The sequence below is a fragment of the Garra rufa genome, chromosome 18 (assembly GCF_049309525.1).
Source record: "Garra rufa chromosome 18, GarRuf1.0, whole genome shotgun sequence".
Classification (NCBI taxonomy): Eukaryota; Metazoa; Chordata; class Actinopteri; order Cypriniformes; family Cyprinidae; genus Garra; species Garra rufa.
This window is the reverse complement of record NC_133378.1, coordinates 4,728,325-4,753,313: the sequence shown is the minus strand read 5'-3', so window position 1 is coordinate 4,753,313 and position 24,989 is coordinate 4,728,325. Positions and strand designations below refer to the sequence as shown.

Sequence of the window (24,989 nt, the reverse complement as noted above, 5' to 3'; positions counted from 1 at the left end):
AAATATGCCGAATTTTAAATAAAAACCCACATTCGAATACAAAAACACTCCATTCGAATTTTAGGTGTGCTTTAAGAAGGCTGCCTTATCAGTGGAGCACGAGATGCGATGACAATGTAATTGTCGCTGCTTTATAATGTTTTTATTAGCCTATTCAACTGAAGCCACTAGATGCACCACTGCCGAATAGTTCATTAAAAATATTGCAGAAAAAGAGAACATCAATGAGGAGAACATCTTGTTTATGTTAAAACGGAAACTAAGCCGTTCACACAGAACGCATTATTTTCGCATTTTCTAGAGGGACATCTATCCAGGTTGCCAGGTTTTCACAAGATGCACCCTTTTGTGGCCTCAGGAGATTAGCCAAAAGCTTTTGGTCACACAAACCTTTAAATTCGAATATAGATAATATTTAAGTACAAAACTTGAAGTTTTTCAGCCATTTTGACAGCCCTATCATTGATATACGATAATTTTATCATATCGCCCAGAACTGGTCAGAAAGCTGTAGGACTTCAAAAATATCTTAATTTGTGGTTTGAAGATGAACGAAGGTCTTATGGGTTTGGAACAACATAAGGCAGAGTAATTAATAACAGAATTTTCATTTTTGAGTGAACTATCCCTTTAAGATTTTGCTTATGTATATAAAAACAAAAACAATCTATTTTAGGTTTATAGCAAAATACGTATATGCATTCATAATTAAATAATTTGGGAGCACAGGGTGCTACAAACTTTATTGCGTTATTTGCAGTGTTTCATGGGAATGGGCGGGCACTAAAGTGTTCTTTATACGTTTTTTTGCTCATTTAAATTCTCGGATTGGTGGAGATTTATTTGTATATTCATGGGCTATGTAGTTTTTCACCAGAAAGTCTTTTAAAATAAAATTAATTGATGGCTTCTACGAAAGCGTTTACCGTCTATTAAAGGAACACTCCACTTTTTTTGGAAATAGGCTCATTCTCCAACTCCCCCAAGAGTTAATAAGTTGAGTTTTACCTTTTTGAAATCCATTCAGCCGTTCTCCTGTTCTGGCGATATCACTTTTAGCATAGCTTAGCATAGATCATTGAATCCTATTAGACCAATAGCATCGCGTTCAAAAATGACCAACGAGTTTCGATATTTGTCCCATTTAAAACTGGACTCTTCTGTAGTTATATCGTGTACTAAGACCGGCGGAAAATGTAAAGATGTGATTTTCTAGGCCGATAAGATTAGGAACTACACTCACATTCCGGCGTAATAGTCAAGGAAGTTTGCTGCCGTAATATGGACGCAGCAGGCGGAGTACTATCACGCAGGGCCTGAAAGTTCCCAGCTGGGTAACTTCCAAAGAGTAACGCTCCCTGTGCATGCAGTTGGTCACGTTGTGCTGTGATGTGCTGTTTAATATTACTGCGCCTGCTTCGGCCATGTTACGGCAGCAAACTTCCTTGACTATTACGCCAGAATGTGAGTGTAGTTCCTAATCTTATTGGCCTAGAAAATCGCAGCTTTACATTTCCGCTGGTCTTAGTACACGATATAACTGCAGACGAGTCAAGTTTTAAATAGGACAAATATCGAAACTCGTTGGTCATTTTTGAATGCGATGCTATTGGTCTCATGGGATTCAATGATCTATGCTAAGCTATGCCAAAAGTGATATCGCCAGAACAGGAGAACGGCTGATTTCAAAACGGTAAAAATCAACTTATTAACTCGGGGGGAGTTGGAGAATGAGCCCATTTCCAAAAAACTTGGAGTATTCCTTTATCAAGATTGCAGCCAGGGTTGCCAGGTTTTCACAACAAATCCCACCCAATTGCTACTCAAAACTAGCCCAATGGCATTTTGTGGGGTAAAATACAAGTTGTTTTGGAGGGGCTCCCCGGTACAGTTCGCATTCCAGGGGATAAAGATAATGTTATTGCGGTCGTTTTAACCCGTGGACATGAAAAACCACCCACGGCAACAGTGTTAAAGTAGCCCAATTCCATGGGAAAACCGCAGATTTGGCAACACTGCTCGCAGCTCACAGCATTTTTGTCTTTAAAGGTTTATAAATTATTGTTAAAAATCTATTCCCCTTTGGAGAAAACTAATGAGATTTTTAGCTCGGACCATGAATTAAAAGTATTTGGCATAAATGAAATAACTTCATGCATTTGTTGACTTTGACAACACTAATACATTTTTTTTTCGATTAAATTAAAAGGTAAAAAGGCCATTTGCTGAGCATGGCTGAATAAAAACACTCACTTTATCTTTTTAGCAGTGGGTTTTTTACTGGGCGTGAGGCTTTTCGGTCTCTCTTTGTGTTTCTCCATCATGGCTCTCTCTATTTTTCCTTTTTTGAGTTCCTCTCTCTCTGCACCCATTCTCTCCGCCGGCTGCATCCCAGAGCCTGTCGTGTGCGGGTGATCTTTATCCATGTGCTCTCTGTGAGGCTGAAGTTTGTCCAGCATTGCTCTGTCCGTGTGCTCTCTGTCTGTTCTGTTGTGCGGCTGCTGTTGTTGTTGTTGTTGCTGCTGCTGCTGCTGCTGTTGTTGTTGTTGTTGTTGTTGTTGTTGCTGCTGTTGCTGCAGCAGGTCTGGGGTCAGTTCTGCTCTTTCAGGCCTCCTGTCTGTATGGAGCGGTTGTGGTTTGTCTAGACCACGCTCCTGTCTCCTATCCTTGAGAGAATGTCCACGATCCAGCTGACCTCCGTCCAGACTTAATCTCTCAGGATGGTCAGAGTCAGGATGGACACTGCTTAGTCTATCCGAGTCGGAGTTGTCCATGTCGAAGTGGTCGTCGTCAGGCAGGTCTCTGTCTGTCCTTTCCCTTCTTTCTTTCTTGGCTGGGGGTGGGGCTGCGTACTGTTGAGCGACCTGCTGTGCCACGAGTTGAGAGTTTATCCTAGGTTTTCTAGAAAAGAAACCGTCACCAGAAATCAAGTCCTTTGCCAATACCGATGCCAGTATAGAGTACAGATGACCAAAAAAATGCCAATATGTGTATATGCAGGTAAAGTGGGACAGTTTCTACTTATTTGTCACTGTATTTTTAAAATGTCTTTTAAAACCATTCTAACTTTACTGGTTTTCACCCTAATATACATTACCAGTCAAAAGTTTCTCTCTCAAAAGTCTCTTCTGCTCACCAAGCCTGCATTTATTTGATCCAAAATACAGCAAAAACAGTAAAAAAAAGAAAGAAAAAAAAAAAGAAAAGAAATATTTTTACTATTCAAAATAACTATTGTTTTTGAATATTTCAAAATGTAATTTATTCCTGTGATCAAAGCTAAATTTCAGCATTATTACTCGGTCTTCAGTGTCACATGATCCTTCAGAAATCATTCTAATATGCTGATTTGCTGTTCAAGAAACATTTATTTTTTTATTTTTTTAGGTTTCTTTATACTGATTCAAAGAAATTATAGAAATAATACTTTTAATTAGCAAGGATGCTTTAAATTCATAAAAAGTGATGATAAAGACATTCATAATGTTACAAAAAAAATTATATTCCAGATAAATGCTGTTCTTCTGAACTTTCTATTCATCAGTAAAAGCTGAAAAAATTCTACTCAGCTGTTTTCAACATAATAATAATAATGGGTTTTTTTTTGAGCAGCAAATCAGAATTTTAAAATGATTACTAAAAGAATATGCGACTGGAGTAACGATGCTACAAATTCACCTTAGAAATCACATTTTAAAATATATTTAAATAGAAAAGTCATAAAAAAAAGAAAAGTAAAAATATTTCAAAATTGTACAGTTTTTGCTGTCATTTGGATCAAATGAAATCAGGCTTGGTGAGAAATAAAAATCTTACTGTTCAAAAACTTTCGACTGGTAGTGCATGTACAATAAAATTTGGACACACCTAGGGTTGCAAAGGGATAGAAAAAAAATATCTGATAAACTACCGGAACCCTTCTTAGAAATTTCCGTAACTTTCCAAAAAAAAAAAATAATAATAATAATAAAATCCAAAACTCACAATACTGGAATGTTTCGGAAATTTACCAAACATTTCCCACCTCTTTGCAAACCTGCTAATTATTTATCAAAACTAGTTTCTTTATTAATATTAACAGTAAAAATAATATTACAACTCATCAAAACATGAGATCACACATACGTTTAAGAATTGTAAGAATTATAGTAAACCCCACTATTGTTAAAACATAAATATTAAGCAGCACAACTATTTTCAACATTAATAATAATCAATGTAAATAAATATTCCTAGAGCAGAAAATCAGCATATTAGAATGAAGGATCATGTGATGCTGACAATGTTTATAATATGTGACCCTGGACCACAAAACCCATCATAAGGTTAAATTTGACAAAACTGAGATATATACATCATATGAAAGCTCAATTAATAAGCTTACTATTGATATATGGTTTGTTAGGATAGGACAATATTTGGCCGAGATACATCTATTTGAAAACTTGAGGGTGCAAAAAAAATCTAAATACTGAGAAATTCACCTTTAAAAGTTGTCTAAATGAAGTTCTTAACAATGCGTATTACTAATCAAAAATTACATTTTGATATATTTATAGCAGGAATTTGACAAAAAATCTTCCTGGAACATGATCTTTACTTAATTTCCTAATGATTTTTGGCATAAAAGAAAAATCAATAATTTTGACCCATACAATGTATTTTTGGCTATTGCTACAAATATACCCCAGCGACTTAAGACTGGTTTTGTGGTCCAGGGTCACATATATTACCATAAAAAAGGTAAGATTTTTCACAATATTGCCGTTTTAAATGCATTTTTGATCAAATAAAGGCAAAGAATTCAATAAATAAATTTGGTAAGCACAAGAGACCACTTTCAAAAACAAACAAATATTACCAATCTCAAACTTCTGAGCTATAGTATATTACAATGATGTATTTTAAATAATTTAAATATTTGAAAATGTGTCTCGTCCATTGTTAAAGGCCGTCATTATATATAAACTGATGCAAGTGAGAACTACTTCTGAACATTTAGAAAAATCCTGCGCTTACTGTTCAATGCAGATATTCTCAAAATGGCAATTACTCATCTGAAACACCAATAATTCAAGCACAAGAAGTTCTCAATATTCTTAATACTTTTTCTATACCGGCACAGCAGAAAGCATTAACAGATTTGTTCCGAGCACCAAAGCTTTAAGTGTATGAGCACGGGAAGTATTCTGGGTTTAAATCATTACCTCTCAAGAGTTGGAGAATCACAGTAAATGCTCGTGGATGAGTTAATAACACCCTGCTGACAGTTCGTGTCTTTGATTGGCGGCTCTCTATGATGTTCTAATTACATTACCTGTTCCAGATTTAACTTCATTCTGACAACACATAGGATAATCACCATCGCCTAATCTTATTAAAGAACAAAATTGTCTTAATTTAGCTCAATAAAGACAAATTAACATACTCTCTTTGTTGTAACACCATAAAAACAAATCCTTTTTTATACAACACCTAGACTGGAAACATCGCATAGTTTTGCTCCAATTAACTGCGATTATAGAGCGTTGCCACAGTTTTGCGAGCTATGCAAAAATCCTCTACTTTGACATTTTTTGCATTATTATAAGTGTGTGGTCCACTTCATAGCATAAGAATGGCTGAAAAGCGATAGAGAGAAAAGCTTTCTGTTTGCGTGTCTCTCTGTGTGGTACCCTGCTGATTCCCTCAGCTGTTGCTACTCTGATGTGTAACAGCGGCCAGACGCAGACACGACACTCACTCAAGTCTGCCGAAGCACATCTCAGAACGGCGTAATAAACCCGGCCGCATCAAACAACCTCTCTACGAGAGAGCAGGGACTGATCCTGTTGCTTCAACAAAGCCAGAAAATCAACATTCAAGCATGCAATTTACGCCGAGAGGAGATGCCTGCGTACTTCACGCTGTACACAATACATGAAAAGACTGTCACTCTGGCGGAGATATGAACACCTGTGATAATACCCAGTGAGCACTCGCCACATTCAGCCCACTAGAATATTCAGCTGAAAACAGGTAATGGAGCGAAACTTAAAAAGAGAGGCGTTTCTTTCATGATCTGTCCATTTTAAGAGCAAACCGTTTGAAAATACGAAAGATGAAATGCTTCGCTTTTACATTGGGGTCTAAACATCTGAGACTACTGGTAAATGCTGTTTATTTTTTAAATTTTCACAACTGAATCCAATATTTTTCATCAGAATTGCAATCTCAAAATGTCTCAAAAAGCAACTTTCAGTGGACATTTCTGATAATTTGCACACATTCAGTTATAGCTGCAAAACGATTAGTTGTGATTAATCGATTCAAAATAAAAGTTTACGTTTGCATATTGTGTGTGTATATACTGTGTAAGAAATTATAGCAATTGATATTTTTACTTAGCAAGAATGTCTTAAATTGATCGAAAATGATGATAAAGACATTTATATTGTTACAAAAAAATATGTATTTTAGATAAATGCTGTACTTCTAAACTTTCTGTTCATCAAAGAAACCTTTTTTTTTTTTTTGCCTTGGTTTTCAATGTTTTTTGAGCAGCAAATCAGAAAATTTTAATTATTTCTGAAGGATCGTGTGACTGGAGTAATGATGCTAAAAATTATATAGTAATTAAGCTTAGAAATCACAGGAATAAATCACATTTTAAAATATATTCAAATAGAAAACAGTCATTTAAAAAGGTTAAATTATTTCAAAACTGTACTGTTGTTGCTGTACTTTGGATAAAAAATAAAAAAAAAGCCAATTAGAAAAATTATGAAATGCTTTGCATTTGCATTGGGGTCTAAACATCTGAGAGCACTGGTGAAAATGTGCTTTATTTTTTGAATTTTCACAACTGAATCCAATATTTTTCATCAGAATTATTATCATTAAAAAAACGTTTTATTAAAAAAAATTGCAATCTCAACAAGCATGTTTCAGTGGAAGTTTCTGATATTTTGCACACATTATAGCTGCAAAATGATTAGTTGTGATTAACAATGATTAAAAATTCAAGTTTAGGTTTGCATACTAATAATAGTGCGTGTACTGTTTATATTCATGTGTATATATATATATATATATAATATAAATACACACACATACATGTATATATATTTGTTCTTAATATATTTTTATATATTATAAATTATATATAAGTGTTTACAAACAAATACATACACTCTTAGCAATGCATATTACTGATCAAAAATTAAGTTTTGATATATTTATGGTAGGAAATTTACAAAACATCTTCATGGAACATGATCTTTACTTAATATCCTAATAATTTTTGGCATAAAAGAAAAATCTATAACTTTGACCCATACAATGTATATTTGTTATTGCTACAAATATACCTGTTTGACTTGAGACTGGTTTTGTGGTCCAATAAGTGATTTTGAATCGACTAATCGTTTTGCAGCTCTGCATTCAATAAAACAAATTTGCTTCTTTGATGAGTGACCTAGAAATAGTGTCAGAAATATCCCTGGTGCATGACATAATCCACTATTGGGAAATATCAAACAGCTAAAATAATTATACACTACCATCTGTGCTTTGCTTTTGCATAACAGTTACACACATAATGAACATCTACTCTGAAAAAAAAAAAGCATTCTGTTTGAGCATTGGCCTATATATCTCCTTTTCTCAGCTAATCCACTTAAATATAATTTCAGAGACCATGGTTGCATGCGAAAGGCACTAACAACACCCTAAATTCTAGCACGTAACATCATCAATAGGATAACATCAGTGCATTAGTGACCACAGAAATGCATCAAGCTGCAAAAAACAGCCATATGTTTTATATTATGCACAGCGTGCTTAACAAAACAACAATGCTACACTAGCAAATCCTTCATCATGCAGTTTTCTATTCCCTATAGGATCACATATATAATGGGGCCCTGCGCACAGACCAGGATACTTCCTCAGCAGCCGGATCCTGCCTCCTGTCCTAGTGTGTCATTGGAATTCTACAGGAATCATATGACGTCAGTATGGATAAAGACACAATCCACATGAACAAGACCAAATATCAGTGTTGACATCTTCAGAGCATGCATGTGCAATGTGTTTACGATGGTTATGAATGCATAGCAGTGTCACTTTACCTTGTAGATGTACCTTTCCGCACATCACATATACTGCATTTGAATGCCTCTGCACTGTTTTTGAAGGTGCAGACGCTACAGTCCCAAAATCCGTTGTCTGCAGAGGGCTTGGCTTGTCTTTTTGGCCTGCAAGATTTAAAAGGAGAATTGGTTAGGGTATTTAAATAGCATGCTGCACCCTAATTAGTGCAAATGTCATCATGTGCACTAATTCTACGTGCTGTATACGGACGCCCGTCCTCCACAACCACACTAATACACTTGCAATCTGACGATTTTGCATGCCTGAAGGGCAAACTGGCTTGATCTGCTGAAAAAAGGCGAAGAGAAAAGAAGAGAGGAGGCGTTTCCTAAATTCCCTTTGTCTAAAGCTGGTTACCGGGAGTCAGGCAAGGCTCCGTATCCGCCATGGCTGCGCTTTTTTCCGTTAAATCCGACCAGGAAAAATAAGTAGACTTCAACCGCATTACGCGGCTATTTGCCAATGTACACAACCGCGCAAGATGCTTTATGAAAAGACAGACCGAATGAGATGTTTCTATACCTGGATGGGCTTTTCTTGTCGCCCATAATGGGAGAAACACCGTCTTCCAGAGGAGGGGGCTTCTGTAATGTACAGTGTGAGCTCCAGACAGAGCCGCTGCTGCTGTTATCGCACACTTGCACTCGCTGACCGCTGCAGCGCAAGGCGTCGGTCCCTCACGTGACCTCGTCCTTAGCCAATCACAGCCTGCGCACGTTTAAAAGTCTAAATGTTTTATACACAAATGTGCTCATTTGAAACTCTGACCACTGCAAACGGCATACCTTTACTGTAACCTATGAATAAAAATAGCAATAATCAAAAAAAATAAACGATTGCATGCCTTATAGGATATATGTCCAAATGCATTAAAAGTTTACATACACCTTGAAGAATCTGCAAAATATTAATTATTTTAGCAAAATAAGAGGGATCATACAAAATTTAGTACTGATCCTTCAGAATCATTCTAATTATAAAAGTCTTTATCACCACTTTTGATCAAGAAAGACTTTAAATGAAAACTAGTAATAAATAACAGGAGAAGCTCTATTTTTTATATAATAAAACTTTATTCGTCGTGCATACACTGCCTCCCTCTGGCTAGCTTTTAATTTACAATGTCTTGCAAATATATTCAGACATATTTAAAAAAAAAAATATCATTTAATTTCATATCAATTCATGTTTACCACCCTGCTCTTCATTTTCTTAAAATTAAGCTCTGAAATTCCTTTGCTATTATTCTGTTATTCTTTAGTGATATTCTTCACTACACGGTATTAATAAGCGCTATTTCAATGCAACCACATAAACAAGTCATAAAACATCAAAATCTGTTTTATTATGCGTTTTCTGGCCTGACAAATCACTGCCTAAACAACTAATAGCAGGCCTATAAATACATGTTGCAAGTTCACCTTGTGATTTTAGTTTCAAAGTTTTCAAGTAGGTAGAACAACAAGGGCTACAGTTTAATATAGAACAACAGACAGGACTGTTTCGTGCTTCTTTATGCAAAATAAAGAGTTTTCATGAACATGAAGACCTGGCGCATGCTCAACAGCAGAAGCCAGGCAGGTAGTGACGTCACCGGCGCCATATTAAAGATTTGCTGCTGTTTTCTCCGTGTCGCTGTTGCCATCTTTCTGTCTCCAGCTGGACTCAGAGAGACCAGAGAGTAGCAAACATACGTCCACAATGGAAATCGACACACTTCTGGGAGCTTTTAGAGGTACCGCAAGCAATCTGACCAATAACGTTTAACAGAAAAGGGTTTGGAAATGCGTTAGCGTGTAAGCTAAGCTAAGAAATCAAACTAGCAGCCGATGCTAGGTAGCTGATCCAGCAGGGGAAACCATTAAATAGCACGAGTAATCGATATCGATTGCTTCTCAGCGGTACACAGAAAATGTGTTTGAGTTGATTTTGTTGATGTACCCAGTCGGAAGTTGATAAAGTGCTCTGGAAGCCAGGAACAGATAGAAAGCCGGTTAGCTCGGAGCTACACTGCTGTTACTATGCGAGCACTGAAAACACTGGTTTAGTCGCTTATTTACTGTCAGAAACTTCTTACTTGCTTTAAGTTTGCTGCATAGTCAGCAGAAAAGTTTCTCGGGCGCGTATCTGTGTGATTTAACTTTATATAAGAGTGTGGGTGGATTATATTATGTTATATTACTGACAGAGTGAAGTCTTGAAACTGTCATGTCATTGATGTTGGTTTTGTTTATAAACTTAATATATGCCATCGTACAGGGCTTTGTGTATATCTATAATCATGTTTTCCTCCATGACCATATTGTGAATTCTCCAATTCTACTACCATGTCTGCAGAAGAAACTTCAATTTCAAAGTGCTCCATTGACATTCTTCATATTAAGTTGCTAAAGTATGAATACACACTAAAAGCAATAACAGGAAATAACAATAAGGTGTCAGTAATGTTATTAAACGGAATATGCAATAGAATAAAAGCATTTCCACAAAAAGCATTATTGTTTACTTTGTTCACTGTAGATTTCGAGAAGAAAGGAGAAAAGGAAACCTGCCCGATTTTGGATCAGTTTCTGTCGCATGTTGCAAAAACAGGAGAGACCATGTAAGTTCAGCACTCACACAGGCAGACTGCTGTTATGGAGAGAAGATTGCTTTTATAGACAAGTATTTTCAAGGACACTAGGTCCAAATGTAATAGGTTACAGATTACAAGTTACCCTGTTTAAAATGTAATAAGTATTGTAACTATTTAATTTTTTTATTAAAACAATGTAACTGATTACTTTTCTAAATTTATATTTACAAGTAGTCATTTAGTGGACGCTTTATCCAAAGTAACTTACAAATGAGTACAATAGAAGCAGTCAGATCGACTTTCAAAATCCTTAATCTCTTGAATTAAGATGGTAATAATTTAATTTTAAAGCACAACCACTTCAGAATCAGACTTTAGCACGTCTTTTTAGTTTGAGATTGTTCTGCGGTTAAATACAGATTTAAAATCATAACAAGAAATGGTGCATATTGATACAAGAAGTATTCAGATGTAACCCATCCTAAGTAACTAATTTTAGTAACATGTTTTTTCTCAGTAACAGATTAGTTAGACTTATTTTGTAGTTAAATTACTTAACAGTGTTACATGTAACTACCTACTCCACAACACTGTAAAAAAACGCTAATAGCGAGTTTTCATCGCACAAGACATTATTTTTCACAATTCTGAGTTTGTATATTGCAATTTTGAGTTTATCTTGTGATTCAGACCTTTTAACATCTCTCAGTTTCAGTGTTTATATTGAAAGGGTCTGTGTGGATCAGGACACTATTTTCAAGGACACTAGGTCCAGATGTAATAGGTTACAGATTACAAGTTACCCTGTTTAAAATGTAATATGTGACCCTGGACCACAAAACCAGTCATAAGGTTAAATTTTACAAAACTGAGATGTATACATCATATGAAAGCTCAATAAATAAGCTTTCTATTGATTTATAGTTTGTTAGGATAGGACAATATTTGGTCGAGATACATCTATTTGAAAATCTGGAATCTGAGGGTGCAAAAAAATCAAAATACTGAGAAAATCACCTTTAAAGTTGTCCAAATTAAGTTCTTAATGCATATTACTAATCAAAAATTACATTTTGATAGGTTTACAGTAGGAATTTTACAAAAAATCTTAATGTAACATGATCTTTACTTAATTTCCTAATGATTTTTGACATAAAAGAAAAATCAATAATTTTGACCCATACAATGTATTTTTAGCTATTGCTACAAATATACCCCAGCGACTTAAGACTGGTTTTGTGGTCCAGGGTCACATATGTATTGTAACTATATAATTTAATTAAAATAATGTAACTGATTACAATTGATTTACTTTTCTTAATTTATATTTACCAGTAGTCATTTAGCAGACGCTTTTATCTAAAGTAACTTACAAATGAGTACAATAGAAGCAGTTAGACCGACTTTCAAAATCCTTAAACTCTTGAATTAATTTTAATTTTAAAGCACCGCCACTTCAAAATCAGACTTTAGCACTTCTTTTTAGTTGGAGATCGTTTAAAATCATAACAAGGAATGGTAAATATTAAAACAAGTATTCAGATGTAACTAGGGCTGCACGATAGATCGTTTCAGTATCGTCATTGCGATGTACGCATGCGCGATAGTCACATCGTAGCAGTCACGATGCAGGGCAAAAAAAAATGATGTGTGTTTGATTTAAAAATGTACTTTCTATATTTCTAAACTTTCTATTCACGGATCTATATTTGTCTAAAATAAAGTAATTAACTCATGTATAAGGGTTCTTTAAAAACTACAATGCACACGTTGCTTCACCTACTTCATGCATGCAGTCTCTGCGTGCTCATGGCGAAATGAGCGCGGGACGGGAGAAAAGCGGCGAAATGGAAGATTTGGTCGCAAAAAGAAACGCAACGTCGGTCATATGGAAGTATTTTGGATACAAAAAGGATGCTGCTGACCAAAAACAGGTGCTTTGTCGGGAGTTGCCACAACTCGTGGAAACTCTACGAATTTAAGCGACCGTTCACATGTCGCGCCTAAAAACGCGTGGAAAACGCTAGGCGCGCCGCTTTCTCCGTCTTTCCAAAGCGCTCTGTAACTTGAGCTCCAGTGGCGTCTGCCGTTGCTAAGCAACCGTGACCCGCGCTCTCCTAAAGACGCGGAAGTTTCAGCAAAGAGAAATAAACAAAGATAAATGGATTTCCAAAACTAAAAATTGCTTGCAGTAGCTCTGCTGCTAAAAAATGTCATCCCTGTAACAGCTATGATCAGCTGTTCCTCCATCTTGGCTAAGCTTTTAATGTTTTTCGTGAAAGGAAGAAGCTGATTTCCATTTCATCAGGGTAAAAGCAACATTCATTATTAATTTCATATTAGAGCCTTGATTTGCCTGAATTGACAGTGAATAAGGTGAGTCAAACTGTTTATGAAACTACCCAAAATAAGCTTTAAAAAGTATTTTATTTCAGGGTTTTGATTATACTGTACTTTTACTTTTTTTTTTTATTCTTTGAAAATGCTTACAAAATTACCCCAATTATTCTTGAATTATTATTCGATTTTCAAGCAGTTCAAAACAACCTGATGAACATGTATGAATTTGTACACATCGCAATATATATCGCAAGAAAAAAATATTGCAATGTAATTTTTTCCCAATATCGTGCAGCCCTAGATGTAACCCTCTTTGTAGTTGTTAACATTGCATGATAAATGACAAATTTTTACAAGCATGTTTTTTTCTCAGTAACTAACAGATTAGTTTGATTTATTTTGGAATTAAATTACGTAACAGTGTTACATGTAACTACCTACTCTACAATACTGTAAAAAAATGGTAATAGCGACTTTCGTCGCACAAGACTTTATTTATATCACTATTCTGAGTTTGTATATTGCAATTTTGAGTTTATATCTTGTGATTCAGACCTTTTAACATCTCTCAATTTCAATGTTTATATTGTAAGGGTCTGAGTGGATCAGGACACTAGGTCCAAATGTAATAGGTTACAGATTACAAGTTACCCTGTTTAAAATGTAATAAGTATTGTAACTATTTTAATAAAAAATATTAAATAATGTAATTGATTACATTTGATTACTTTTCTAAATTTATATTTACATGTAGTCATTTAGCAGACGCTTTTATCCAAAGTAACTTACAAATGAGTACAATAAAAGCAGTCAGAACGACTTTCAAAATCCTTAAACTCTTGAAATAAGATGAGGATAATTGAATTTTAAAGCACAGCCACTTCAAAATCAGACTTTAGCACTTCTTTTTAGTTTGAGATAGTTCTGCTGTTAAATACTGATTTAAAATCATAACAAGAAATGGTAAATATTAATACAAGTATTCACATGTAATCCTAAGCCATCATAAGTAATTAATTTTAATAACCTGTTTTTAGTTTTTGAGTTAGATTTTTTTTTGTAATTAAATTATGTAACACTGTTACATGTAACTACCTACTCCACAACACTGTAAAAACGCTAATAGCGACTTGTAATCACACAAGACTTTATTTTTCACAATCCTGAGTTTGTATATTGCAATTTTGAGATTATACTTTGTGATTCAGACCTCTCAATTTCAATGTTTATATTGTAAGGGTCTATACAAGAAGTGTTTTTCTCAGTAACTAACAGATTAGTTAGATTTATTTTGTAATTAAATTATGTAACAGTGTTACATGTAACTACCTACTCCACAACACTGTAAAAACACTAATAGCGACTTTAAATCACACAAGACTTAATTTTTCACAATTTTGAGTTTGTATCTTGTGATTCAGACCTTTTAGCATCTCTTAATTTCAGTGTTTATATTGAAAGGGTCTGCATGGATCATAAAATGCATTATTTGAAAGAAAATATTCATATCATGATTGTTCATATTAAAGCACAATATCAAATATTACATGAAATAAAATGTACAAAAACTTTTTCTGATCCAGACAGACCCTTTTATCCACAAAGTAATTGTACCTTAAAGGGTTAGTTCACTCAAATAAAAATTCTGTCAATAACTTTCATGTCATTCTAAATCTGTAAGATGTCATGTTCAGAACACAAATTAAGATTTTTGATGAAATCTGAGAACATTCTGGTCCTGCGAAGACAGCAGTGAAAGGTAGCAAGGACATTGTTAAAATAGTCGGTGACATCAGTGGTTCAACTGTAATGTTATGAAGCTACAAGAATACTTCAGGTGCACGAAGAAAACAAAAATAACTTCCTCCATAGAATGCCTTCTCGTGAACATGCATCCAGGACTGACCCGGAAAAGAAGAAATTGTTTAAGTTGTTATTTTTGTTGCCTTGCGCACAAAAAGTATTCTTGTACCTTTATAACATTACGGTTGAACCACTGATGCCACTTGGACTGTTTTAGCAATGTCCTTACTTTCTTTTTGGGCCTTGAACTTGTCAGTTGTGTTGCTGTCTATGCAGGGTCAAATGATAATCATCTAACACTACACTTTTAAAAATAAAGGTGCTTCATGATGCCATAGAAGAACCTTTTTTGTCTAAATAGTTCCATAAAGAACCTTTACCATCTGAAGACCCTTTCTGTTTCACAAAAGGTTCTTTGTGGTGAAGTAAGGTTCTTCAGATTATAAAAAGGTAGAAAGAGTTGGTTCTTTAAAGAACCTTTGACTGAATGGTTATTTGTGACCCTGGACCACAAAACCAGTCTTAAGTCGCTGGGGTATATTTGTAGCAATAGCCAAAAATACATTGCGTGGGTCAGAATTTTAGATTTTTCTTTTATGCCAAAAATCATTAAGAAATTAAGTAAAGTTCATGTTCCATGAAGATTTTTTGTAAAATTCCTACTGTAAACATATCAAAATGTAATTTTTGATTTGTAATATGCATTAAGAACCTAATTTGGGCAACTTTAAAGGTGATTTTCTCAGTCTTTTTGATTTTTTTGCACCCTCAGATTTCAGATTTTCAAATAGATGTATCTCGGTCAAATATTGTCCTATCCTAACAAACCATACATCAATAGAAAGCTTATTTATTGAGCTTTCATATGATGTATATATCTCAGTTTTGTCAAATTTAACCTTATGACTGGTTTTGTGGTCCAGGGTCACATTTGTGAAACCAAAAATGGTTCTTCTATGGCATTGCTTTGAAGAACTTTTAAAGCACCTTTGTTTTTAAGAGTTTAATGGACAAAATCAAGTCCCACCTTAAATTTATTCTCATTTGAGAAGATGTTTCACTGGGTATAAGTCACAATTGAGAGGAAGAGACAATCTCCTTTTTATGCTGACTTTAAAACCAAATTTTGCTCTAAATTAGAGTGAATCATTACAATAAACAGTGTTTCAGATTTTTTTTTTCTGTTTCATTAGGTTTGTCTTCACTTAAACCATTCCTTTCTCCATCATCAGGATTCAGTGGTCTCAGTTTAAAGGTTACTTCCTCTATAAACTGGAGAAAGTGATGGATGATTTTAAAGCCTCATGTCCAGAACAACGGGGACCTGCCAATCCAAACGTTGAGTACATTCCCTTTGAGGAGATGAAGCAGAGGATTCTCAAAATCGTCAGTGGATATAATGGGTAAGGGCCAACAAACATGTTCCACAGTAGTTCCACAGTCCCTTTGTGAAAATATTTGAATTAAAATGATTTTTTTCAGGATTCCTTTCACCATTCAGCGTCTTTGCGAGCTTCTCACTGAGCCAAAAAGAAACTACACAGGAACAGACAAGTTCCTCAGGGGTGTGGAGAAGGTATGTTGCGTTCAAGGAAACTCTCTTTGAGACTGCGTTTTATGTGTGCCTTGTTACAGCAGATTCATTTATTTACTCAGTTAAAATGAAATGTTTTTCATTTTCAGAATGTGATGGTGGTCAGTTGTGTGTATCCTACCTCAGAGTGAGTTAAAGTCTTTTCTACTTTATTTTACGGCAGCTTTGTCAGCGATGCTGTTATGTGTTCAGAAACCTGCTGTCGTTAACACTTAAATGTGTCTTTTATTTTTAAAGGAAAAAAGGGTCAGGTTGTTTGAACAGAATGAACGGTGTCATGTTCCCTGGCAACACTTCAGCGTTTCCAGATAGGTGAGTTTATCACTCCACAGCATTGTGGAAACTCTGATAATAGCCTCATGGGTCACTAAACTGATTCAGTTTGAAATGTTAGCGCTTACTGTAAAGAGAGACTAGTTGGACTTAATTTTACTGTCCAATGTGTCTTTGATTGTCTGTGATAGAAATGTGAATGGTCCAGGAACACCCAGGCCACTGAACAGACCAAAACTCTCCCTGGCCAGCAGTGTAGCTACCAACGGCCTTCCTGACAGCACAGAAAGCAAAGAACAAGCCTCAGAGCAATCAGACAGAACAGTCAAGTAAGTGCAAAATGCCACGATGTGATACTTTTGTTCAAACTGTGTAGCCCTGCTGTTGGTGAATGCAGTTTTGCTATTTCTTTGTTTGTATTTCCTGCTGAAACATTTTTGGAAGAACTCATTTGTCTTGCTAACCTCACATCTGTTATTTTCTATACTTAAATTCTTAATATTTACCACAGCTGTCATTTTACCAGTGCTGTCAAAATTGGCGGGTAAACTCAAAACGGCCTCTTTTTCTTGACAAGAAGTGCACAGAATGTATTTATGACCACATTAAATGAGACAAGCATTTCACTTCAGTGCCAGACGCTATTCAAATGAGCGAGGGAAATATACAGGTGACGAGGAGCTTCAGTAGAACATCAGTGAACTGTGGTTAGATGAGGTGTTGTGCAGTAAAAACGAAAACGAACGGCTTTTTTACTGTGCTTTTAGCACACACGCTTCAATTGCGCGCAGAAATGCGTCGATGCGTGCTGTAGTCTGTATTATTTTATGTTAAAGTGCGAATTAAACTACAAGTATGCGTGTCAGATCCACGTCACGTTCAGTAGTGGCAGCTCTTAAAGTAGCAGCAGCCAAATAACCTAATAACCCATCTGTTTTGTCTGTTAATCAAAGAACTAACGAAAGAGGAAGGTTTAAGGATACTTCTGTATGTTATTTAGTGTTTGATAACTTTATTAAATTTCTGCATATTTCCTACTTGTTGAAGAAATTGTTTTAAGTTTGATGGATCTCAAATATACTGTAATGTTGAATGGCTATAGTCAATGGTTAAATATTAAAGGAACATTCCACTTTTTTTGGAAATAGGCTCATTCTCCAACTCCCCCCGAGTTAATAAGTTGATTTTTACCGTTTTGAAATCCATTCAGCCGTTCTCCTGTTCTGGCGATATCACTTTTAGCATAGCTTAGCATAGATCATTGAATCCTATTAGACCAATAGCATCACGTTCAAAAATGACCAACGAGTTTCGATATTTGTCCTATTCAAAACTTGACTCTTCTGTAGTTATATCGTGTACTAAGACCGGTGGAAATGCAAAGCTTCAATTTTCTAGGCTGATAGATTAGGAACTACACTCCCATTCCGGCGTAATAGTCAAGGAAGTTTGCTGCCGTAATAAGGCTGAAGCAGGAGCAGTAATATCACGCAGCACATGTGCAAATGCTAAACTAGCTGGGAACTCATTTCTGATATTACTCCGCCTGCTTCGGCCATATTACGGCAGCAAACTTCCTTGACTATTACGCCGGAATGGAAGTGTAGTTCCTAATCTTATCAGCCTAGAAACTCGCAGCTTTGCATTTCCACCGGTCTTAGTACACAATATAACTACAGAAGAGTCAAGTTTTAAATACAACAAATATGGAAACTCGTTGGTCATTTTTGTACGCGATGCTATTGGTCTAATAGGATTCAATGATCTATGCTAAGCTATGCTAAAAGTGATATCACCAGAACAGGAGAACGGCTGAATGGATTTCAAAACGGTAAAAATCAACTTATTAACTCGGGGGGAGTTGGAGAATGAGCCTATTTCCAAAAAAAGTGGAGTGTTCCTTTAAGGAAAAAAGAACAATTTCCTAGAGACTTAAGCAATACTGGTATCAGCGATAATCGCCTTCAGTCATAAATTTTTAACAAATATTAAAAATATACTGTCTTTGTTGTTTCTACATTAATTTGAAGATTAAATGTGGAATTATTGCAATATAAAAGTATATTTAAAAACTTTAATCTTAGGTGGGATTAATCACGATTTATTTTAAAAAAAAAACGCAATTTTTTTTTTTAAATCGATCGACAGCACTACATTTTACACATCTAAATTTGTAATGTTTTCATGTTCTTTGCATAAATTGCAGAAAGTCCCATGTAATAAATTGAATGATATTTACCTTAATTTCTTATCTCCCCCAAATTTTCCTAATTTCTCATATTTCATGCAAAGCTCCTCATTAAGACAGTTGTCCTTTTTTTTTTTTTTTTTAAAGAGGTCTCTTCTGCTCACCAAGCCTGCATTTATTTTTTCCGAAGTACAGCAAAATCTGTAAAAATTTGAAATAGTTTTACTATTTAAAATAACTGATTTCTATTTGAATATTGAAACAGTATTTTGTTCCTGTGATCTCAAAGCTGATTTTTTTTAGCGTCATTACTCCAGTCACATTATCCTTCAGAAATCACTTTAATATTCTGATTTGCCTGTTAAAAAACATTTTATTATTTTGTTTAAATTGAGTAGATTTTCAGGTTTCTTTGATGCATAGAAAGTTCAGAAGAACAGCATTTATCTGAAATAGAAATTCTTTGTAACATTATAAATGTATTTTATCATCAATTTAAAGCATCCTTGCTAAACAAAAGTATTATTTCTATAATCCAAAAAGCATTTTATTTCAGATAAATGCTGATCTTTGGATCTTTCTATTCATCAAAGAATTCTGAAAAAAATATATATTCTCAACTGTTTTAAATATTGATAATATTAATAGTAAAACAATTTCTTGAGCAGCAAATCCGCATATTAGAATGATTTCTGGAAGACTGGAGTAATGATGCTGAAAATTCAGCTTTGATCACAGGAATAAATTACGTTTTAAAATATATTCAAATAGAAAACAGTTCATTTAAATAGTAAAACTATTTCAAAATGTTACTGTTCTTGCTGCACTTCGGATCAAATAAATACAGGTTTAGTGAGCAGAAGAGACTTCTTAAAAAAAAAAAAAAAAAAAAAAATCTTGCCGTTCAAAAACTTTTGACAGGTTGTGTAATTTTTGCTATAATTTTTTAAACACAAAAAAACCCAAACAAACTGATAATTTTCACATGATCAATATTAAATGGCTTATTTCACTGTTTGTTTAGATTATTATAGTTTAAGTGTTTCATAATTCATAATGGTTTATTGTTTAAGATTAAAGTCTGGTTAAAAACAAAGTCTATGCTTAAGGTATTTAAAAAGTAGCAAAAATAAATGAAGGCATAATAAAGTTTCCAAAACATTTTTAATGTCCCCTTCATATAACAAAATGACGAAACCTGTTAATTGTAATACAAAACAACATTTAATATTAAACATTTGACTTTAAAACTTGACTTGCATATAAAATGAAACCCACAAAACTCAAATCACGATTTCAAGTCTGTAAAAATGTCTTTTTGGAATCTAAAAAAACCTTGTCTTTTAAGTGATCCTTCGGAATCGGAAGCAGAAGGTTCACACAGTGGTCCAGTGAAGAGCAAACATCGTGAAGATGACGATGCTTCGAACACTGAGACGCATGAAGCAAAGAGACTCAAGTTCGAAAAGGAAGAAGAAGAGGAGGAGGAGGAAGATGATGAGGATGGAATCGAAAAAGAGCTGGATGAAAAGGTGCAGTCGCCCTGTACATCGGCAGCAGAGAGCTCGACGGATGTACCGCAGTCCTCGTCAGACGTCACTACAGAGGTGAATGACGAAAAACCTGACAAATTTGTCACTGAAGACCAAGGTATGTTATTTCAACAGTGCACTGAATACCAGCAGAACTGTGTTGAGAGCATATTGGAGTATGCATACACGGATATTGCTTCTAACATCCTGTATAAACCGAGATTGTAAACATCAGATCCATTTTAATTGAAGCATATGGACCTTGCCCATTCAGAGAGGCTTCATCTGTTGTCCAGGACTGTCGACTGCTTTTTAAATCTTGCATTATGTGCCTCAGATCTACAATGCATTTGTATTATCATCACGAGTACCTCCACGAGTACTTGCAGCAGCTGTTTATCACTGTAGCTAGGTAACCGTTCAGGAGAACATGCCAAAAATGGAAAGTGCTGCTTGGTTCACTTTTTTTTTTTTTCTCCCCCCACTTATGTTTTTGTTCATTGGCTGGCAAAACTGAATCCTAACATGCACGATGCATGATGCACGACAAAGGCAATTTTTGCTGACATGAGCACGCAATGAAAAATGCATTACACTATAATAGGCTTCCACATAATAAACCAGATTACTTTCATGCCATTTGCTAACTGTACTGGAGTTCACATAAACCCCATCCCATGGTCCTATTTTGAAAGTTTGGTGCACAGCCTCATTGAGAAAATGCACTCTGCCAGTCAGTCTGGTGTTTAAACTGGAGATTTAGTATGTCTTGATAGAGGCTATATCTGGGTATTTGCAGGCTTTTAGAGCTTATTTTATGTCTAGTCTTTGTTTACTTCGGAGGTCTAAAAGCAGGGATGTCTCCACTGTCTGATAACTGATGAAGCCAATTGGATAAGTGGGAAAGGTCTTGAACAAATAGAGAGATGCTCTGTTATAAAAGCTAATGGTCAGAAGTCAAAAAATGGTAATTATTTTACTTAAAGACGTTTTTTTTTTTTTTGGCAAGAATATTTCACATAAAAGATGTTTACATGTAGTCCACAAGAGAAAATAATAGTTGAATTTATAAAAATGACCCTGTTCAAAAGTTTACATACAGTTGATTCTTAATACTGTGTTGTTACCTGATTGATCCACAGCTGTGTTTTTTTTTTTTTGTTTGTTTGTTTAGTGATAGTTGTTCATGAGTCCTTTGTTTGTCTTGAACAGTTAAACTTCCTCAGTAAAATCCTTCAGGTCCCACAAAACCTTTGGTTTTTCAGCATTTTTGTGTATTTGAACCCTTTCCAACAATGACTGTATGATTTTGAGATTTATCTTTTCACACCGAGGACAACTCAGGGATTCATACGCAACTATGACAGAAGGTTCAAATGCTCACTAGGCACGTTTCCATTACAGATTTACGCAAAACTTTGGCGATATTTTATTAATCTCGATTAAAATGTATTGCGAAATGACGGCGTTTCCATTAACCGATGTTATGCGACTAAAACATTTTTTTTTTTTCCTCTCGCGATAAGTCATGGCAACAGGTTTTTGTGGGATTTTGGTTATATCTAATCAAATGTGACCTGTAAATGCGAAAAAAAAAAAAAAAAAAAACGTTTCCATTGCTGTTTTGCAAAATATTCCTTTTTCGAATTGCCTGAAAAAAAACAAAAAACGCCTCATGCAAGCGTAAACTTTTTTTTTTTGATTATATAGGAGTTTTTGTGCAATCGACACGTTTCTATTAGCCATATTTTCAATTCGCTATTTCAATTTGCGCAATTTAAAGGGTAACGGAAACGCAGCTGCCGATGCTCCAGAAGGAAAACCCAGGGGGTGAAGACTTTTGGAATTTGAAGATCAGGGTAAATTTAACTTATTTTGTCTTATGGGAGACATCTAAGCATCTTCTGTAGCTCCTTAAGGGCAGTACTAAATGAAGAAAATATATTTAGGCAAAAAAAAAAAAAAATCATTTGGTTCAAAAGTTTTCACCCCCCACTCTTAAGCATTGTTTTTATTTTGGAAGCATAAGCGAGTTGTCCTCGGTGTGAAATGATGAATTTCAAAATCATACAGCCATTGTTGGAAAGGGTTCAAACACACAAAAATGCTAAAAAACAAATAATTTGTGGGACCTGAAGGACTTTTTTTAAAGAACAGTGGACAAACAAGAAACTAATGAACAACTATTGCTAACCAAAAGAAAATCTTTCAGGTTCAGATAACAACACAGTATTAAGAATCAATACTGAATGTTTTGAACATTTTTATAAATCCAGCTATTATTTTCTGTTGTGGACTAAATGTAAACGTCTTTTATTTGAAATATCAATAGGGTCAGTACTAAATAAAAATAACATTTCTGTTATTTTGATAAAATTAACATTTTGATGATTGTACAAGGTGTATGTAAACTTTTGACGTCAACTGTACAAGGAATAAGAGTGACTAAAAATCACCATAGACCATTGTTTTTGGATTAATTCCACGTAATGTTATTCGTCCTGTAACTGCTGTGCTACTATCTTTATCTTTGCATATCAGCAGCTGTTGAGCGTCTCTTTGCATACATTTACATTTTCTGCTCCTCTCTCTGCAGAACCCTCTAGTACACAGTCAGAGGTCGTAGAAAACGGGGTTGACAAATCCACTTCTGAAGATTCGCCCGACCCTTCCCACGATCAGGCGACCGGCAGCGAATCGGATCTACCGGAGCAGCGGTCGGACAGCGAAGAGAGCGCAGAGGCTCAGGAAACGGACGAGAGAAATGACCCAGTCAGCAGTAGCAGCAATAACGGCAGTGACGAGGGAGTGTCCAGTGCAGAGACTCCATCTGCATGTCCCAGCAGCTCCACAGAGCTGACAGCAGAGGGCAGTACCACTGCAGAAATCAGTTCAGACAGCTCAGAGACTGCAGATGACACCATGGAGCAAGACTGAAGTTTGGCCACACATTCTTGATTTTTACAAACCCCCACCACCCCTGAAAATCACTTATCCTGCAAGTTTAGCAGATCCTTTATAGACCAGGAGAGGAGGGCATTCTGATGACGTCCCAATCTACTCCTTATGACCCTTCTTGGGCTCTTTGAAGAACGTCAAAAACTTGAAGCTCATCTTTCTGGTGGTTTAGCGGAACGTTTGCCATTGAATAACACGAAAGCCTTGTCCATGGCGGTTTTCTGTGATTGTTTCTAATCATGGACGTCCATCATCATCGAACACCTTTCATTTCACATCAGAGTCTCTACTAAGAGTGAAGACGTGGCAAATCTTTGGTTTGTGTGAATGTGTGCATATGTTTGTAGGGGTGAGGGGTGTGTGTGCACTTCCTTTAGTTTAGTCCAGTCGGCGGATGATCTCAGGATTCCCGTCGACCGGCAGACCAGTGTCTAAACATTCCAGGAGAACACCCCTTTCCCCTCGTATTGCCTTCTGCATACATCTGCTGGCTTGTGGCACAAAGTGCTCAATAGCAGCGTTAGACCGATTTCCTTTCTTTGCTGTTTTTTCTTTTATTTTTAGGTCCTTTGATTTTAACTGCCTTCCCAGCATAGCACCGACATGTATTAATCCACTGATGCTGGTAAATAGATTCTAAAATGGACTAATGTGATTTTTTCTTTTTTTTTTCTTTTCCATGCACTAGATACTCGAGTGCTGTTGGTTGTGATGTGTAACTTAATATAGTGAGCCTGTCTTTTCAACTGACATATTATGCTTAACCACTATTGAGCCATTATTATTTGTTATGAGATTTTCATTTTGTTTCATCAAACAATGGCAAACAGTTGTATAAAGGTTAAAAATGAGCAACACTGTCAACACCAACATCTCTTAAACTGTACTTTTCATGCTTTCTACAGACATGTATACAGGCTGTTCTACCCATACCTATTTCCACAGCTCCTTTTTGATATGTAGAATTTTTAAATTAGATTTTGTAGATTATAAGTGTTCACTGCTTTTGTGAAAAGTGAAATTGTATGATCTCCACGTGAACTGAATGCTTGGGCTTTCGACAGTATTCCTGAAGAGCAATAAATGTTCACATTTAAAAGCAGTGATATGCTTAATCTGTGGCAACCGGAGACATTTCTAACATTTTATCTGCATAAAACTCTTTGGAATATCAGGCCATAGACACAATTCATTTTCACAATTTTTAAGTAAAACCTTAATGGGCATTAATTGCAAATAAGAGCTAGAGTTTCACATAAAATACATTAAACTATTAGTCATTCAATAAAATATTTCAATACAAACTGCAATGTTAGTGTACCCTCAAGTTCTATGGGATTAGTTCACTACCAGAATAAAGGATTTCTGATGATTTACCCCCATGTCATCAAAGATTTTCATTTTCATTTTTTTCCTCAGTTGAAAAGAAATCGTTTTTTCCATATAGGCCCCTTTTCCACTAGCAGGAACCTGGTTCTAGTTCAGAGCTGGTTCGACTGCCAAGCCGTCTGAAGATGTTTTCATACTTGTCATGTTTGGTTTGATTAAAACAGACTCTGGTGCGATTGCTCTGTTAGTGCGGTTCATTTGAGT

The 24,989-nt window shown here is 35.4% G+C and overlaps 2 protein-coding genes across 2 annotated transcripts in view; one reads left to right on the top strand and one right to left on the bottom strand.

Annotated features, from left to right (window-relative positions):
* rybpa (RING1 and YY1 binding protein a) overlaps window positions 1-8,777 on the bottom strand; it is a 13,097-nt gene extending 4,320 nt beyond the window's left edge. Inside the window, exons 1-3 of the mRNA XM_073823465.1 lie at window positions 8,656-8,777; window positions 8,112-8,237; window positions 2,254-2,901 (exon numbers count right to left, since the gene is read on the bottom strand). Coding sequence (XP_073679566.1) covers window positions 2,254-2,901; window positions 8,112-8,237; window positions 8,656-8,681 — 800 coding nt within the window. The 5' untranslated portion in view covers window positions 8,682-8,777. The remainder of the gene's footprint in view (window positions 1-2,253; window positions 2,902-8,111; window positions 8,238-8,655) is intronic.
* A 952-nt stretch (window positions 8,778-9,729) lies between these two features.
* On the top strand, window positions 9,730-24,768 carry ppp4r2a (protein phosphatase 4, regulatory subunit 2a). Its single transcript, XM_073823559.1, has 9 exons — window positions 9,730-9,868; window positions 10,654-10,735; window positions 16,084-16,254; window positions 16,334-16,427; window positions 16,535-16,572; window positions 16,683-16,757; window positions 16,910-17,047; window positions 20,255-20,556; window positions 23,035-24,768. The coding sequence occupies exons 1-9, from the start codon at window positions 9,835-9,837 to the stop codon at window positions 23,373-23,375; spliced, it is 1,275 nt and encodes a 424-aa protein (XP_073679660.1). The 5' UTR covers window positions 9,730-9,834; the 3' UTR covers window positions 23,376-24,768.
* The last annotated feature ends 221 nt before the right edge of the window (window positions 24,769-24,989 follow it).